The 19,388-nt window shown below is 37.1% G+C and overlaps 1 protein-coding gene and 3 long non-coding RNA genes across 4 annotated transcripts; 3 read left to right on the top strand and 1 right to left on the bottom strand.

Moving 5' to 3' along the window:
• Nucleotides 1-1,823: 1,823 nt before the first annotated feature.
• On the top strand, nt 1,824-7,338 carry LOC123257139. The gene is made up of 3 exons (XR_006507116.1): nt 1,824-1,849; nt 5,557-5,720; nt 6,534-7,338. It is a non-coding gene; the product is annotated as an uncharacterized LOC123257139 (long non-coding RNA).
• LOC123257137 lies at nt 5,702-6,519 on the bottom strand. The gene is made up of 2 exons (XR_006507114.1): nt 5,992-6,519; nt 5,702-5,879 (listed from the first exon to the last, which is right to left on the bottom strand). It is a non-coding gene; the product is annotated as an uncharacterized LOC123257137 (long non-coding RNA).
• Nucleotides 7,339-11,862: 4,524 nt separating the features above from the next.
• LOC123257136 (U-Kazal-Dg21.2-like) lies at nt 11,863-12,386 on the top strand. Its single transcript, XM_044714925.1, has 3 exons — nt 11,863-11,941; nt 11,998-12,159; nt 12,215-12,386. Exons 1-3 carry the CDS (start codon nt 11,911-11,913, stop codon nt 12,310-12,312), a joined length of 291 nt encoding a protein of 96 aa, XP_044570860.1. The 5' UTR covers nt 11,863-11,910; the 3' UTR covers nt 12,313-12,386.
• Nucleotides 12,387-13,472: 1,086 nt separating this feature from the next.
• Nucleotides 13,473-15,538, top strand: LOC123257138. The gene is made up of 3 exons (XR_006507115.1): nt 13,473-14,224; nt 14,339-14,364; nt 15,327-15,538. It is a non-coding gene; the product is annotated as an uncharacterized LOC123257138 (long non-coding RNA).
• The last annotated feature ends 3,850 nt before the right edge of the window (nt 15,539-19,388 follow it).

Below are 19,388 nucleotides of genomic sequence, written 5' to 3'. Positions count from 1 at the left end.
AGCTGATGCCCATGAACAGGGGGCATTGAAAGGCATCCGAGCAATCAAATCCATGTCTCGAGAAGTGAATAGCCATTGCAAACATTGCACAAAAAATACACAAAACACGAAAAAAAACTGAACCGAAAGGAGATTGGAAAGTGCAGACAACAAAGCGAGAGCTGGAGAAGTCCAAGACCGAGGACCAGCCAGATGCGGAGAAAGTGGGAAAGGAAAGGAAAGGAAATGGGAAAATACTTTCAACGGTCAAAGGGCGATGGAAAACTATCAACAGTAACAAGCCCTATCGGGTGGACAATAAAACTTTAAAAGGGACTTTAATTGCTCTTCAACTAAGTGAAAAATTGTGTACATTCTTTACAGGTTTTCTATAGACAGATTTCTATTTTTAATAAAGGATAGAAGCAAAAATTCTGGTGATAAAAATTGTAATTTAAATGGAAGATTTAGGTTTTTGTTTCTTAGAAGCTTTCTAGGATGACTAGGCGAACTAGAAGCCATCATACAGGCTACAGGATAAAATTTTAGACCTATAAAGTCCTACAATTAAAAATTTCATTAGTATAGAACTTAAAACTCCCAAAACCAATGATTTATGTCGAAAAAGAAGTATATAAAATATCCTCTCTCCCTTCATAAAACATTTAAATGGCAAAGGATGCTAAGGACAGAAGCCTAATTCAAAAATAGAACTAAAACGTCCGGCACTTGAACAAATGTCATGTCCAGTCGAAGGGGGAAACGGAAAGCACTTGATATGCAGCCATGTTAAATGAAAATGCCATCAATTTCGAACGAATCCGATCCAAACTAGGAGGAGATGCAGTCAAAAGTGGGGGAAGTGGTGGCTCAGAGAGGTAGGGAAGGCGGAGTGACACTTGTCACATGCCATAAATGCTAATGATTTATCGAAAAAGGCAAACGAAAGCCAATAAAACCATCAAAGACGCCTCACCATTGATAACCGCAAATGAGTCTAAGCCGTCTGCCCATGAATTCATAGCCAAATATGTACATATTCTCTATACATATATTGTGTGTATTTATGTGAGATTGTAAGGAAAGACCTCAATCCATATATCAAAAGCACATTAGCCCAAATTTGAATTGCCAATTGGAAGGCATTGGAAGGAGAGGGCGAGTGTGTGGTAAGTTTGTACATACAGATGACAAAACCCCAAGCACATGTCAAAATTAAATAATGTACCGCACGATTGCTGACTCGTCCTGCATTTTCCATGCCAGAGGACGCCAAGAGCCACCCAACGCCCAACACCCAACGCCCACTTGTAGACACCGTCATTGGCATTGGCTTTTATTTGAATTCGGTGCGTGCGGCTGTCACTTGTCTGTTGTCTGTTACATTCACCATGTAAACACAACCGCAGGCAATTTTGGCAATTTGCGTCAACAGGCGAAATACGGAACCGACCGAAAAGCACAGCTCTGCCACCACCACCATCTACAACAACAACAACAAAAGGATCTCAATCCCTGCACACACAACAAAAAAAAATACATCATATACATATAACACAACAGAAAAAAAAAAACAATTACGCAATTAATTCAACTCCACATTTTCATTGCATTTGGATTATACATTTTATTTTCTACGGAAATGCCAACGCACACAGTCTGTTTTTGTTTGTACAAAAAATAAAATGATGAAATTTTATTTTCCCATAAAGTCGACAAATTTTTTAATCCTGTTATACTCCTCCATATAAAAATAAAATTATGGCTTACACAATGCATAAATATTCAAAAGCGGCAGAGATTTTTTCTTCGGTTTTAAAACCATATTTATATTAAAGGATTGTCTTTTAAATGCAGAAAGCCAAATAAGGTAAGGATGATTCATAAAAATAGATAAGAATTATTAATTTTTGTAATATAAAGCATTCTTTAATATAAAATAAACTTTAATATACACATAAAAACCATATAAAATGGAACTATGAATATATAGTTATGGAGGATTATGTGGGTGCATTTCTATATAAATACTATATAGATTAAAGAATATATTTTAAAAGGATTTGTAAAAGACAATAATAATGTTTCTTGACATAATGTTAATTAGTAGATAAAGGATTTATTAAACTAAACTTATTGAGATACAATTATTTGAGATAATCAGTTTTGAAATAAAAGATATTAAAAATTACATTGTCAAAACTCTTATCCTATTACTAATATTTTTTTTTCAATCTAAAAAATTCTATTAAGAGATTCCCCCTATTACTCTTACCAACAAAAATCTCTCAGTGTATAACCAAAGCCAAAAACAGATTCTGAACTGGCGGCCAAGAGACAAACGTCTCGCCTTGGCTTAAGCCGAGAGGTAAATATAAGCCATGGGGGCATTTGCCTAGACGGGCCTCGAATTGTGGGGCAAATGGCATGAGCCGAGGGAGAGTGGGGCAGGACGGTGGTGGGGTTAGGGGAAGGGGGACATGTAAATCCGCATGCACCCAAGAAAAGTGTTTGCTTTTGTGCCGAGCAGCCAACACACAACCGATGACACAAAAACCAAAAAAAAATAAGCTGAAAAAATAAGGTACACAATTCAGAGAAGAACAAAAGCGAGACAAAAATTACAAAATACTCGAACAAATAAGGAAGGTAAGATGGGCCAAAGTGACAGGTGAGAGGCAAAAAAATACCCTCGGCATAAAAAATATAACAATATTTATTGTGCAGAAAAACATATTTGCAAAAGCCATGATTGATAAAAAATTATAGGCAGATCCAGAGGAGAAATATAAGTTGAAACTGTCTGGAAAAAAAAAGGTTTTTAAAAACTACGATATATTTATGTATTAATAAATAACTTTTTAAATTTTACAAAAAATGAGAATAATTTAAACTTACTTTTTCATAAATTTGTGTTTCATTTACCTAAAGTCTACTAATCAATATTTTGTGAATAATAAATTTAAAAAAAACTCTTAAAAGTATGAAAGAAAACCAAAACAAAGTCAAAGTTAATTAGTTTTCCTCCATAAATTAACCCTTGACATCCATCTACCCTTGAACCCATTGTACAGGGTGCATTCACGAAAAAAACACAATAAATGGCATAGATACAAGACAACAAAAAAAATTGTTATGCCCGACAATGCCATCTCAAACATAAACAGACACACCAACGCCAAAGTAAACCAACACATGGCAAAATATATACACATATATATAGAGAAACATGCAGTAATTTTATATTATGTACCAAACCATATATAAATATTTGTGCAAGGTAAGCGGAATATTTTATATTTGTCGACGACGCGCCCCAGTGTTGTATGCCAGAACGTAACGAAAACGAAACGAAAATCCGCACATCCATATTACGTATACGTAACCAATCGAGGATGCTTGACTGGATGATACGGAGGAAGATCTCCTCTCCCTATAGAGAAATTCGTCAGCGGGGGATGCTGGAGAGGGAAGACCTTAAAATCGGTTGGCGTAAGCATCTGCATGCACCGCGGAAATAAATCAAGAAATAACATTTACACGTTCGTTTTATGTTGTATTTGCCACGTAACAATAAAAGAGAGACTCATAGTACGGGGCTCACCCTACCACCCGAAATATTCGAAAAGCAACCGCTGCCGCGCCGCCTAGACCAATTTTCACCCCCATCCATGTGGTTGGCACGTAAACACCCTCTGGCCCTCTAGATGGGATGGCAGTTCTGGGAATTCTGGGATTTCTGGGCGAGAGTTTTGGCGCGTCCTCCAAGGGGGACAGCACAGAGTGAAAACCAAAGCCAAAGCCAAAGCCGGAGCTGGGGGCTGGAAGCTGGGAGCCAGGAGCCGAGGCCGAAGCCGAAAGCTGCAAAGCCAACCAAGACAATGCCACAAAGGAAATATTTACTACGTGATACAACACTGAAGTCATTCCGGTATAAATGTGCTTTGGTGCTCTGTTGCCTGCCACGGGTTTCCTCCTTTTTCCTTTTTTTGTTGTTGATGCCAGAGATGGGAGCGTGAATCAAAGTATGCATATTTATTTAAAAAAGAATAATAACATTATAGAAAAATTCCACAGATTTAATAAGTACAGAAGGACAGAGACGGAGACTGACGAGTAGAGAAAAGGACATAAAGACCTTCAAATAGGGGGACAATGAAAGGACAATTTGACGGACAGAGAGCGGACAGGATAGGAGACATACGGACTTGTAGTCAGGAGGAAAATCTAAAGGATTACAAAGGCTGACGGACATATGGACTTTAAGCTTATACTTATCAATTAAATTTACACTGCATTTTTATTTTAAATTGTAATATCTAAGCTATAAAATTTTTAAAACTTCTTGATTGCATAATAATTGTATAATAAATTCAAACCAAACACGTCACCTTAACCAAATAAGATTCCCTCTATAAATTAAAAGATCTCCACCTCAGACTATGTATGCAAATCCATTTAACGACATTTTGAATGGATGACACATTCGAGTCTTAGTCTGATTAAGTGAGAATGGTCTTTGGCTATTAAAGCTCTCTTAAATCGTTCCAAAATCGAATTTAAATTGGCTGTCAAGTCAATAAAATGCTTCCAGGCTTTTAGTATATGATTCAGACTTGCACTTCTTGTTATACCATACGATTTTTGTTTGTTAACAAATTTTCATTGATTTTTGATTGAATGCACATTCTGCATACAGAAAAGACTTCAAAAGTAGAATCAGAAACATTGTTGGGATTTGTCAAAATTGATATACTTCGAAGAATCTTTATTCGACCGACACTGACAACACAAAAAGCCAAGTGCTGGCATTTCTTTCAGCCTCAATAAAGCTTCCAATTAAAAATATTCTCGTGAACATCGATATTTTTGCTGAAAAGATGTGTGTATGGAAGGCTTTCATTCCTTGTAGGTGCTTGACTTTTGATTGAAATTGTATTCTGCTCTAAATTGGTTTGGCACACAAACTATGCAACAAAAAAAATCAAAAATCAGGAGAGTAAAATCAAAGTGATGATTTGTGAAAAATACATATTCTATTCAAATTTTTAGCCTAAAATAGGAGATTGGATAACCAAAATAATTCAGTTTGATGGTTAAGTTTAAATTTTAAAGTTCATATATTTGTGGGAGTTCAGGAGAGATATTATTTTTTTAAGATTATAATTTAAACAGCCAAATATTTTTACAATTTTTGTAACATGTTTTAAGATATCCTTTCAATGACAATGTCAAAATTGAGAGACAAAGCCTTTCGCTCCAATCACGCTGTCACCTTCAGCAAAGCTCTCGAGCTCTGAAGGGAGTGAAAGTACTATTAATACATAAAGAAAGCATTTCTCACCCATAAGCGCAAAAAGGCCATCGCCATCGACATCGCCATCGTCATAGCCAACGCTATGGCCATTGCCATCCTCATTCTCATGGTGGGGGCTATATCCATCGCTTTGGAAGATCGGGTGGATTGGTGGGAGGTGATGGTGGGCGATGGGCACGCGGCGCATTAAGCAAACGACCGCGGCGAACGTTTTTGTTGCCGGCCAGCTGCAGAAGCGCAATAATAAAATTTTCCCCCAGCAGGAGCCAAAGAGGGAATGGTGGAGCGAAGCCCCCGATTTGGCTTTAAGATGAGCTAGCTGTGGAAAACGGACACCAAACTGCCAGAAAAGCCAGAAACCCAAAACCAGCAAAAACAGAAGGAAAGCAAGGAAAGGCAGGCTAATCAGCTGGGCGCACGCTAAGTAAGTTTATTAGACTATTATTTTGAATTGGTTTTCTTCGGGGCCATTGTCTGTTTGCTGGTCGACTGCATCTGGCCGAAAGGCGGGCTTCTTCTAACGGATTCCATTGTTTGGCCAAATGCAGCGTTCAACCGGAACGTGGCACTTGGAAAAATGGTTCTAATTTTTGCGAAAAAAAAACAAAGAGAAAATATTAGGCATTGCTAAAAATCTAAATATGAAAATGATTTAAAAAATAAAAATTAAATAGAATTTTTCAGATATAGCTCACTGTTTTTTAAAACCTTCCACAAGACTGACGTTAAATAAAATGGTACAATTTTTTATGAACTAATTCCTTTAATATTTTATGAAATCGTAACGCTAAATTTTGAGTGTAAACTGCACCGGTTGAACGAAAGTGCATCTTACAATGGCAAAGGCCATCTATATTCCAGTCGGGAGCCAGTGTTGAATAACAAAGCAACGAAATGCCAAAAGAATCCCAACCATAAAATATCCGCATATGGCGGAACTGTTGCCGAGCGACGAAAAATTTATCACATTTGTGACCTCTTTGTGGGACAGTCCTCCGCGATAAAGTTGAACAGAAAAAAAAGCACACATCTCTTGATGCAGACACTTTTCAGCAAGAGCGTTGAACTCGGGCGATAAAAAAATATGCCAAAATTTATTCGACGATTCAAAAAAATAGCAACATATTGCAGACAGTGATGTGTACTTTTTTTTTATAAAAGTATCAAGTATTTTCATAACATAAAGCTTAAAAAAAGAAAGTACATAACCATACAATATAAAACGATATCCTTTTAGGGGCCAAGAACTTCAAGTGGTTGCCCAGGATACTCGGCTAGCCCAACGGAAGCGATTGTCAACCAACACTTTCGATCACACAGACAGCCACTTGTCAGTTCTAATTGACAATAGAAACTAAATCTGGCCAAAAGGGTAGAGGGCGGGCAGTGAAAGTGAACGATTCGGGCGGTCTGGACCACCCATCACAAATCTGCGCCCGAGGCGTACAAGAATACAGGGACACGAGGCGACCCTTGTTGAAACTCAATCAAACGCCTACGTATTTGGTGAAAAGTTCAAACAATGAAGTTGCTGCCACTTTTGAGGGCCGACAGTCCTGCTGATTTTGATTCCAATTCTGAAGTCTCGATGCCACGTTGCTGATGCTGATGATGACGATGCTAAAGCTGATGTTCGCCCCAGTTAAATAGACAATTTTGCACACAAATCCATTTAATCTAGAGATAAATAACATTTAGGACCAGAACCAGGGCGAGGACCAGGACCTTCCTCATCAGCCAGTTCGTGCTGAATGGGAGACCAATAAATGCACTCGAAAAAGAGGAATAATAAGTCTTAAGAAATTCTTTAAATAATAAATAAATATTATATTCAAAATTTAATATTTCTTATGAATAGTTTGAAGAAATTACTTTTTTAAATATTCATGTTTATACAATCTAATATAAAGAAACCACCAATGATTGTTATTGATAGCCAAAACTTTCATCCTAGTTTCTCAAAACAATAATCTGTTTAATGCTTTTTACTTGTATCTTACAGTCTTGCTTATAAATTTTTAATTAATATATTTACTATTGAACAACCCTACAATCCTTGACCCAAAAACTAAACTATTTCTTTAAAGTGCACCGCAAAACCCAAAATATCCAAAAGGTTCTTTTCGGGGGGCACTTAACGCACCCGAAAAATTCTTACGCAGCAACCTAATGATTCCCCCAGCAGATCCTGCGGTCCGCCCACAAATGGCTGGCAAGGACCTTCGGCTCCAGTGCGTTTCTGTTTCTGCTCCTACTGCTGCTTCTGTTTCCGTTTCCTGTTCCTTCTTCCTTCCGCTTCCTATCCGCTCATATCGATTTGTGTGAGGCGGCAATAAAATCCACTGTGATTAGGTTAAAACTGTTGACTTTCAAGCAGGGCTTCCTGTTTGCTGGTCCCTCGTCCCTCGTCCTGCGTGCCTTATCCTTTGTGGGTGTGCTGATGTTTTGCCGTTGCCATCGAGGCCAAATCAAAGTGGTTAACCCCTTTCCCCTGCCCAATTCACCCTCGTATCGAATGACTCGGTAAATCGAAAGAGATAAAAATACCCAAATAGCATTCGGCTCCCAGAATCATTGACTGAAATGTGATTGTATTGTGCTTGCTCTTCCCGCTTTCTCCGCCTACACACCGTTGTGCTCCATTTTGGCAACACCTCCACCCTGTCTCCCCCCGTGGTAGTGTGACACTCATTTATTTAATGGCTTTAACTTCCAATTTTCCAATTGTCAGACGTGCAGCATGCCGGCCATTAACCAGAGACCAAAAACCAGCAAAAAAGAGGAATATAAAAGGGTAAGTACTACAATCGAAAATGGTTTCGGATAGAAAGCAGTTAGTAGACGAAGTCTAAAACGAAGTTGTAGTACTCTTTTACTGAAAAGTATTAAGTGTAAAACTTTATTAATATGTTGGATAATTTTATAAGATAAACAGCCCTGCCTAAACCTGTCTAACACTTCAATTGACAAGAATTTCATTTTAATGCCCATTAGGAGACCATGTTAGATTCATTAGCCAAGTTTATTGCCAAAATCCATTAGCCACAGTGCAGGCAACAGAATTTCCATCAATTCCTAATGCAAATAAGTTAATTTGGAAACACTGACTCGAACAAAACTAGAATAATCCGCAAATTAAACTGTCGACTCTTGCTTTCAATTTAGAATGTCAATCAATGGAAAATCCATGCTTCGACAATTTCCCAAAATGCAAATTCCAGATGATTGCGTCAAGGTAGGATTTTGGTAAGTGTTGAGCTTTCGGAAAATTAACAAACCCGGCAAGATTGTCGGTATACCTTTTTGGCCAAAAACGCTTCACTTGTCAGTGAATAATGTGCTGATGCTGCATTTGATATCTGCCACCGAAAGTAGAGAGAAAAAATTGGAACAAGACTATGCCCTTAACAGCTAATGAGTTTCAAATAAAAAAAATATGGTATGCAGGTATATATTTGTGCACTTGTTCACAAGAATATAAAATGCAAAATCCGTAAAATAGACCGAGGGATAAAAAAAACACAAATGAACAAAATGGCACACTAAAGTTTACAAATGCAAATTAGATACTAAGCAATGTCAGCAGGCAACAAATATGTCATAACCGAGCGACGAGAAGGAGACAGGGACCTGGAGCTGGAAATGGAAATGGATAGACAGATGCAAATGAGGGAAATTGGAAGTCAGAAAGAGATGGGACGACGGCAAGCGAAAGAGAAGGGTGATCTGACAAGCGAAAACATTTATGAGCGCTTGGTCTGTCCCCATCCTTGCAGTGTCCTGTTCCTTCTCGTCGTTTTCTGTTGTTGACTTTTACAAAAGAATTGTAGAATATTTTTTAGCTATATATGAGTATGCAAAATATTCCATGGCGGGCTACAAATATCTGTGCCTGTGTTTGTGCATCCCGCATACACCCATACACATGTACCTACAAGCTGTAGCTCAAACACAGGAAATGTAATTTGCATAAGAATAACACACACATACATATACACAACAGGATGGCGAGAGGATGGCGGGATGGCGTACATGGATGTGGCTGCCAAGATACGGAGGGGCATATGGCACACATATTGAAGTGTAGTCTATACCAAAGTAGGAGGCGGACGGCGGGGTGTCCTGAAGTATCCTTTAACGAGATTTGCATCTCATCATAATAATGTAAATGACGAACAGGACCGGGCCAACGAAGGGGAATCGCAAAAGGGTAAGTAACGTTTAGGGCTGGCTTCAGCCAACTTGGCCAAAAGGGTTTTCTATTAAAGGCGGGATTACACATCGCAATGAGGGCCATTCAGTTTGGCTTACGGCACCATCGAAGCGATTAAATTATCCGAACCGCTTCGGATTTCGGCCAGCGGCAACAGTTGCAGTTAAATCCCAGCTTTAGAAGCCTTCCTTGGGTAACTCCATTAAGTCCACTTAGTTCCAGCCATAGGCAAGACGCATACGGGACTTTAAAGATAACTTTAAAGTACAATTCTTTCCAGATCTGAGGGATCCCCTTCAAAAATGTTGCTAACCGCATGTACTCGATAATTGGCCCCTGTGAATGCTATATCTCCGCCAAAACACATCCGATTCTTAAGCAGAATGTCTTAAATGAATTCTGGATCATTTTTCCGTCGATCTGCATCAAAATCTAGAAGCGAGTAATTTTTTCGATTTTTGGTCACATTTTCTGAGGGATCCCCTTCAAAAATGTTGCAAACCGCCTGGGAGCGATAATTGGCCCCTGTGAATGCTATATCTCCGCCAAAACACATCCGATTCTTAAGCGGAATGTCTTAAATGAATTCTGGATCAATTTTCCGTCGATCTACGGTCGATTTTCGGTCACATTTTCTGAGGGATCCCCTACAAAAATGTTGCAAACCGCCTAGGAGCGATAATTGGCCCCTGTGAAGGCTATATCTCCGCCAAACACATCCGATTCTTAAGCGGAATGTCTTAAATGAATTCTGGATCAATTTTGCGTCGATCTGCATCAAAATCTAGAAGAAAGTTATTTTTTCGATTTTTGGTCACATTTTCTGAGGGATCCCCTTCAAAGATGTTGCAAACCGCCTGGGAGCGATAATTGACCCTTGTGAAGGCTATATCTCCGCCAAAACACATCCGATTCTTAAGCAGAATGTCTTAAATGAATTCTGGATCAATTTTTCGTCGATCTGCATCAAAATCTAGAAGAAAGTTATTTTTTCGATTTTTGGTCACATTTTCTGAGGGATCCCCTTCAAAAATCTTGCAAACCGCCTGGGAGCGATAATTGGCCCATGTGAAGGCTATATCTCCGCCAAAACACATCCGATTCTTAAGCAGAATGTCTTAAATGAATTCTGGATCAATTTTGCGTCGATCTGCATCAAAATCTAGAAGAAAGTTATTTTTTCGATTTTTGGTCACATTTTCTGAGGGATCCCCTTCAAAGATGTTGCAAACCGCCTGGGAGCGATAATTGGCCCCTGTGAAGGCTATAACTCCGCCAAAACACATCCGATTCTTAAGCGGAATGTCTTAAATGAATTCTGGATCAATTTTCCGTCGATCTGCATCAAAATCTAGAAGCAAGTTATTTTTTCGATTTTTGGTCACATTTTCTGAGGGATCCCCTTCAAAAATCTTGCAAACCGCCTGGGAGCGATAATTGGCCCATGTGAAGACTATAACTCCGCCAAAACACACCCGATTCTTAAGCGGAATGTCTTAAATGAATTCTGGATCAATTTTCCGTCGATCTACATCAAAATCTAGAAGCGAGTTATTTTTTCGATTTTTGGTCACATTTTCTGAGGGATCCCCTACAAAAATGTTGCAAACCGCCTGGGAGCGATAATTGGCCCCTGTGAAGGCTATATCTCCGCCTAGCGATGTCGATATCTTTACCAAATCCAATCCGATGTTTAAACAAAATATCTTCAACAATTTGTGGATAGTTTTTTCCTGAATCTGAAAGAAATTAAAACAAAAGTTACATTTTGAAAGCAAAGCAGGATGTATGAGAAGGTGTGCGTGTAAATGATATTGGTCCAAACTATTTACATTCAATTGTATTTTTAGAAAAATAATTTTATTAGTGGCAATAGCATTGAAGAACAAATATTTTTATTTATTCTAAAATGATTCTTCCATTGCGAAAATGCCAAGATTTTAAACGCAGAGCATCTGCAAATTCAACAAATTATTTAGAATATTTCACCTACTGGTGTTGAGGGCCTTGGGTATTTGTATAAATTTTCCTTAAAAAACGTCTGCGATTGATAGCCCACACAATTGTAGGGTGTTTTTGTCAAGTAAAGGTTGAAGTTATAGGTTTAAATACAATGAATACAATGTTTTCAAGAGAAAAGTTAAAATTTATTTCAAAGAACGTTCACAGAACCCCCAAGATATTCATGAAACTGAATAAGTCTTGACTAAAAAGTTCTTTAAGTGCAGTTTAAATATTTCAAAATAGGACAAATAATAAAAAGCGTTGTTAAACTTATTTAATATTTTTCATTTACATTTAAATGAGATTTTGTAGAATCTTTGAAAGATATTTAAGGGAGTGGCTTTTAAAGGCAATTCTTTAGTTTTTTAAATTTATTTTTCGAAAGGCAAACAAGAACATGAAGGCTTTTACTTTTTTTCTGCTTATTTGTAAGAAAAATTAATGTTATTGTGAAAATACAATTTTTTTATATATTCTCTTGTAGCTTTGGTAATACTGGAGCTCACCAGCGGAGAAAGATGTGTTCGTGAATGCGACAACAGAGTCGATCCCCACTGCGCCCATGCCGGGGACTGCTATCTATCTGCTGATAATCTCTGCGATTTGGAATGGAAAGCATGTCTTAGAAGTCGCCGACGAAAGCCACGTAAGTTAATAATAATATTTTTTAATTACAAAACTAATATCTTTTTATGCGACAGGCATTATTGATGTTACGCGAGGTCAATGCTCTCTAGATAAGGAAATCTGTGAGGAAAACTTTGAGACCTTTTTCCACACTAACCTCAATTTTAAATAAATATTTGGCAATGTATTGATTTTCTTATGATCACAATTTGTATCGATTTATATCAAATAAATGAGAATTGAAGATAGTGTTTTATAATATAAAAGAATAAATTCAACAATTTTATTCGATAAAAAAACAGAATATAAATAATCTAACACAAAATTCAGTTATTCAGTTGTTTTAATGATTTTTTGTTACTATGTGTATGGAATTGCATTTTTAATTCAGATTTTGAGCAATTTTTATTTATAAAAAAATTGTATGCTGTTTATCTAAACTTTAAATTCTTATGTTGTCGCACCTTGGAAAAATAAAACTAAGTAGTTTTTTATTAATAAATTACTTAAAAAATTCTTTTGTCAAAAGTCTGTCAAATTATTCATCGGCGTTCAAGTGTTTATTTACAGTATTATATTCTAATTTATAATACTTTTTAAAAAGAGATAAATTTAAATGCACCACATTTGCATCAAAATTAGATTTTTTTAAGAACCTCTCTCTATTTAAGGAACCGGTTTCCCCAAGAAATCTTTTAGTTGTGTTAAAACCCCCAAAGATATCTAACGCTATGCAGGCCTATGTAATAATTTTTGTGATTGGTAAGATGTTTTACTATATAATGTAATTTTAAATGTGCTATATATATTTTTGGAAACAGCTATTTTAGCTCTAGGGGTCAGCAATGCAGCTGACTGTTATCTGACATGTCGCACGGTGAACAATGGCTTCCAAACCCTAGAACTTTAAGCCATTTACTCACTAAAATATGTATAAGAAGATTGGAGATTTAAATTAATAAAATATGTCTTAATTTTTTGACTTTGTATGGAAATAATAAATTGGAAAAAGATTCAACGAACAAGGAAAGCTGCTATCTTAGTTTAAGTTTTCCTTTAAAATGCTCAATCCTAACTATATTGCCCTGGGAATTTCTTAAATCAAACCTTTGACATTCCTTTTTACCCTTTTTTTGGCCCTCGTTTCGAAAAATTATTTATATTAGTTCAGTTGGTTGCATGTTTAAGCTTAGTCGCACATTTGTATCCTGTGATTTTCCTTTAAAGTATCACCTTATTGATGACTGTCTGGTTGGATGAGGGTGGGGCTGGGAAGGATGGAAGATTTTGTGGAAGAAACCCTTTTGAGTTAGGGCCCGTCACCTTCGGCGTGGCAATTTACTTCGCAACACTCGCTTTTACTGCTGGCAGGGCAAAGTTTTGTTTCGACGGCTTATATGAGATGGCTTCTCGCCACTCCAGCCACGTCCAATATCCAACCATGCACGCAAAAGTTTGCCAAAAACTTCTCTCGAGTCTAACAAATTCAATTTGTCAGGCCTGGCGCGCCTCGGAGTGCGGCTAATCCATTTACAATTTCAAAGTAAACAAACAAAATGTATCCTCAGCTCGTCGAGACATTTAGCTTTGGCATATCCAATGAAAATGCAGTGCAAACTTTGCGGAAAACTGTCAACAGCTTTGCTCGAGAGTTTTGTGTGCAGTTTTGAAAGCCTACTTCAGGCACTTATACAATATTTTTATGACTAATAAAACGTATTTCATTATGTTTAAATACGTAAGTGATTTAAGACATTTTAATTATTGCTACACGAAACAAACCCCGATAAATGTTTATAACTACACGTTATAAAATATCCTTTGCTATACATGTATGATTAATACATTTATAGATTTTTAAAACGGTTAAAACTACAAAAAAATAAAAAAAATAAAAAAATTAAAAAAAACGCCCTCCTCCTCGATTCTCATAAGTGCCACTTAAGCGCCCTCAAAAAATATTTTTATAAGAATTTTTTTTTTTTTTTATTGTTATTTTTATTTTTTTTTTATATACTCCCCTTTTCCTCCCCTCTTCCTCCCCTCCTCCTCGAGTCTTATTACATTAAGATATATTGAGATTTGTATGAACTTTTTTTTCTATTATTACTTATTTTTTTAATATTATTAAAAGTGAATAAACTATGCTGCTATTATAAACCACATCATCTAACTCATAAGCCTTCAATTTATTCTAGGTTTTTGTCTTCAATATCATTCAAAAGTATGTATTATAAAATATATATTTTATTTTCGTATATAAGTGTTATTTTTTCCTACTTTCCGCTACACTATATAATGTAGTTACAAAATTAAAACGAATACAGAAAAACTGACAAAAATCAACTTTGCCAAGTGCAACCAGAAGTGACAGTGCGACACTCAAAAAAAATAAAGCTATAAAGCCCTGTTGGAAATTCCACATAGCTCAGAATAGACAGCTTGGGTGGTGGGCGTTTTTCGAGAAGTTTTTGTGCCTTTAAAGTTGCAGTTCTTTTCCGTTGCTATTTTTTATTCCACTTTTTGTTTGCCCCTGAAAAGGCCCAAACAAAAGGGAAAACTAAAGCTGTGCGTTGCCAAAGCAAGATTATTACTTATTCAGTGAATGCGGAAGAGCCCGGCAGCCCACATTAAGTTGAAATTGGTTTTTAAGGCTTAAGTTCTTAAGTCTTCAAAATCAGATTTAAGCCTTGATTTATGAGTTGTGAATGAGGCAAAGAGTGGATTTATGAACTCAACTAAAAGTTGAATAAATAGTTCCACCCGCTTAACAGTTTGATTTAGTAATAGTAGTAGTAATATTATTAAGTTGTTTTCTTTGTCAACATTTTTGTCAAATTTTTAATTTCCTTTGGTTCTTTAAAATATGTAAGGACACAAGAGTCTTTCATTTAATTGGTATTTAAATAAACCTAAAAGTATTTATCCGCCTTAGGGACTTGTTTAGTTTACAAGTAGTTAAGTTTATGTCAACTTTTGGTTATTGATAGCTATAGTTTGAAGGAATTCCTTTAATTAAGATTTAAATTGCTTTTATTTGAAGAGCAATACTAAATAACACGCATACGCCCTGTGTACACACCGGCTCCTTAACCTGAATTTAATTAAATATGGCCGGCTCTTAATAGTTTCCACTTGCCACTTGAAATTTGTGTATTTAAATAAGCGTCTTGAATTGCTTTCCAGTTCAAGTGGAAGAAAACTGAGGCAACTAAGGCAACAAATTGGTCAACGCAATAACGCGCATACGCCCCATGGACACGTTTCCCATGCTCTATGGACGAATTTACCTTAAAATTAAATTCGAGGATTTTGCATCCAGGCAAGTAATCTATATATAGCTATATACCTGAGGCTTTATACACTTACATATACAATATATATGTATATAAACATATGTATGTATAGGATTATTTGTTGTTGTTGTTCGTTCCGTGTAATGCCAACGGCGGCAATTTCTTGTACAACAATTTGTGAGTCTGCTGCGCTCAGCACTCACGTAATGAGCATAAACTACAGGCACAAAAAGGCCAACTCCCACACACAGCCGGGCATACCAATACATACAGGATACTAGAGCACTAACACCATGATGATGGCTAAGAGAATACCGCGCTGCCGTGCACATAATTGGTGCAAAAAGTTTGAAAATTATCACGGAAGCAAAGCCGAAACACGTACATACATCAGCGTCAACGGACGCGAGATGGCATAATGTTAGAGGGCACTTCCCTTGCCTCTTCACTGAAAGAAATTTCACATCCTTACCTTGGAAAGCACTTAAATCGATTGGCTCGATTTGGTATAAGTGTCTAAAAAATCAATAGTTGTTATTTGAGACACATTTCAAAGTTTCTATAATTTAATTATAATTTTTAGGAATTTTTTTTAAGTGACTCCCCTTAGACAGCCCCCCTTTTTTGAGCGCCTTTTAAGGCGGAACACCTCGTGACCCGGACTGAGCCTTAAATAAGCATAGCCCCGGGCCAGGGTTCAGGCCTTTTGGACATCCGGCGGCCCAAAATTTATTGAAGCGGAGGCGACTGTACTAATCCCCGACCCTAATTACTCATAGAGGCGGTAGGTTAAAGGCCTCCGTCCAACAATTATAGTCCGTGTCCCGTGTTTGGTCTTATCCCGGAAAGCCGGAAAATGTTTCACTTTGTGTTAAACTGAAGAGTTTCCGCTTTTGGTTTTTTCGGGGCGAGCAATTAGTCGGGAGTAGTGATTAAAAAGTGGAAATGCTAAAAGTCAAGTTGATTACACAACGATTACAATCTGTAAAGGGGTGCCATACTATAAATACGAGATTAATGATCAAAGAAGTTAAAGAAGTCTGAGTTTTAATGAGAAAATAATAAAGTAATTAATAAGGAAAGAGATCATTAAATTTCTATATTTTTTATTATAAGCTTATAAAACATAGATTTGAAAAACTGCATAATTATTATAATGAACATCATAACTGATAGTCTCTATTTTCTGGAAATTTGACAACATTAATTAATATTCCCCTTTCGCCAGGAAAAAACACACAAGCTTTGCCGAAAAAAAGTGCATTTTATTTGCCCCAGAGAGATGTTGTTTCACATTTAATTTACTGTATAAAACCAAGTTCTTTTTCATTATATTTCATGTTTACCAACTAATAAAAAGCAAAACGTTTCACTTTACACCGAAAGTGGGAAAGACTTTGAGCCCCATGGGCGACTCAGCATTACACTGGCCAGCAAGAGTCCGGGTGGAGCACCTATTAACTGTATGTTAGTATGGGGTGTGGCCATTAAAAACTTTTCCACCATGGCCAGGCTCTTGAGCCGGAGGAGAATGGAATTTCCCCAGCAGTTTTTGGGAGCTACTGGGCTACCGGGTTGGAGGATACTTTCGTTGATTCTTCTGGCAGAGGTGGTAGTGGTGGTGCTGCCATTGGCACCTGTGTGTGCTCCACACTGGCGGCAGGGCAACTGAAAATACGTTTGCATATGAATTTTTCAAAATGTTTTTTGCGTTGACCTCGTTTACGGGTCAGAGCGGCTATGAAAAGTTTGCCGTGCAAACTAAATTGCCGTTTCCAACTGAAAACCGGTGCAAGACAAGCGCAACGGGACACGGTCTCGGGCTTTGAGTTTCTACTTTTTATTTCTTTCTACATTTTTTGTTTTTGAGTAGAACTCCGCTCCACCCACTTGTATTTCATCTTTTTTTTTGTTCTTGTTCCCTGTTAGTTTTCACTGCTGGTGCAGCATATTGAAATGCGATTACAGGGGCTGCCCTGCCCTGGTGGCTGGTGGATCCATGTTCATTAAACTTGCATAAACACAGACACACTCACTTCCAAACACCCGCTTACACAGGCACACAAATAAAGGGTCAGTGAAGGGAAGCTGAAAGAGGATTTGTTATCTGTAGAAAATACACTCCTACACTGTGAGGATTTTGGGGGTAGGGGATTAGCAACATAGTTAATATAAAAAATATTATTAGACCAAAACTATCATCTAGCTTGACTCTACCCTTTTCTCTTTACCATTTAACTTATTTTAATATTTACTATTTTTTAGAGTGTAAATTATGCCAAACTCTGAGGAGCTGCTACATTTTGGCCACATCTGTCCCCAGGCACATGTAAACAGTTTACATTTTGAAAGCGATGTGCTAATTTTAAATCAATTACACGACGTGACGTCGACACTTTATTTACTTTCTCCATAGCCAGAACAATCCAGACACACTGGCCCCCCATCGGATCACCCCTTCAGAACTCTCACCAGATGCTGTGGCATTGAAATTTTCCTCTACTTGGGGACAATAGGCGAGTAATCGCAATCGAAAATGCGTACAAGGCAGTTGTTTTTCGGCCGGGCAGCAGTTGGCGTGAAAAGTTTCTGCCTGTCGAGAGTGGATTTACTTTTGGCAGAAAGTTGTTGCCAATGCCGAAACCAATACAAATCCAAGGCCTCAGGCGACGCCCTCTATTCATTTTCCATTCACACTTAAAATGTTTCGAAAGTAAAAACAACCAAAAAATACAAAAATCTACAGATATGATAAATGTTATAGAATATTTTTGGCAATGTAAATGAATAGTAGTTTTTATTTAGGAAGCTAAAATAGTACTCATATATATGATATTATATTTATCCATCTTATTAAAATACTTATTCTCCAAATAAAAAATCTATATAAGCCTTCTGATAGAAATCCAACTTCTATTGTTTTGGCCACTTATGTCTAAGCCGTACATCTAAGCAGAACGTGGAAAAAGTTTCCTTAGTGCTACATTTGGTGACACAGAAGCTGCCAAATTGAAGGCAGCTGGCAGTGGTTTGGTGGTTCAGTGAGTTCCTGGGTCGGTGGTTCCGGGTGGCTTTGCATTAAGGTGGGGTAGACTTAACTTCATGTCTTCATTCTGCCTCAATTTCGGGCTGCCAATTCTTCACTTCCGCACAGCCACACACGAAAAATTGAAAAGAGGAACAGGAAATTGAAGATTGAAAGAAAGCAACAGTTTTTTCAGCACTGAAAAAATTAGAGGTAAGGTGAGAGCTATTTAAATATAAAGTTTTATGAAAAAACCAATAATTTGCTAGAACTTCTAGGAAACTTTTAAATTAATTAAAGAGAAACCTATTGATAAAATCAAACTATTGATGAAAGTTCGTTTAAAAGAAGTATTAAACTTTTACTAGCTTTTAGTAAAAGTTTCACAAAACTAAATAAAATTCAAACCTAACTACGAGTATCTACAAAAACCTAATTTCCATAAACTAAAAGTTACAGAAACACTTTCGTTATAGCATAAGTTACCAATGTGCACTTTCTTTGGGCTTACAAGATATGAAACCACTTGGAATAACATTATTAAAATGTCAATGATGATATTATACAAACATTCACAAACTATTTTTACTCCATTGATTTTTTGGGGCACGGCTTAAAGGAATCCGATCAAAGTGTAGAGTTATTTTAACGTACATATATTTGACTCAACAGGCCCATCTTGCCCCTGACACTTTTCATTCCATTCCATTCCGCTTCCCGACCCCCCGGCTGCCTTTTTCTTTTTATTTGACTTAAATAAATACATTCAAGTGAATGACTGGGTGTGTGTGTGTGTGAGCCGAGTCGGGTAAATATATGTGTTTGTTCAGACACACAGCAGTGGCAAAGGACCCACATGCAAGTACGCTGTGTACTGGTATGTATGAGTGTTCAATGTACATAATTTAGTGAACTTGAAACTTGCCT

This window comes from Drosophila ananassae, chromosome 2R (genome assembly GCF_017639315.1).
Source record: "Drosophila ananassae strain 14024-0371.13 chromosome 2R, ASM1763931v2, whole genome shotgun sequence".
NCBI lineage: Eukaryota > Metazoa > Arthropoda > Insecta > Diptera > Drosophilidae > Drosophila > Drosophila ananassae.
Note: the sequence above shows the minus strand (reverse complement) of the source record. Positions and strands in the feature narration are given on the sequence as shown.

What these genes read in the sequence shown, in the direction of transcription:
- LOC123257136 (XM_044714925.1), top strand. Translation starts at nt 11,911, where the DNA reads ATGAAGGCTTTTACTTTTTTTCTGCTTATTT. An exon ending in TACTTTTTTTCTGCTTATTT is followed by an intron (nt 11,942 to 11,997) that starts GTAAGAAAAATT and finishes ATTCTCTTGTAG; the next exon opens with CTTTGGTAATACTGGAGCTC. An exon ending in AAGTCGCCGACGAAAGCCAC is followed by an intron (nt 12,160 to 12,214) that starts GTAAGTTAATAA and finishes TTTATGCGACAG; the next exon opens with GCATTATTGATGTTACGCGA.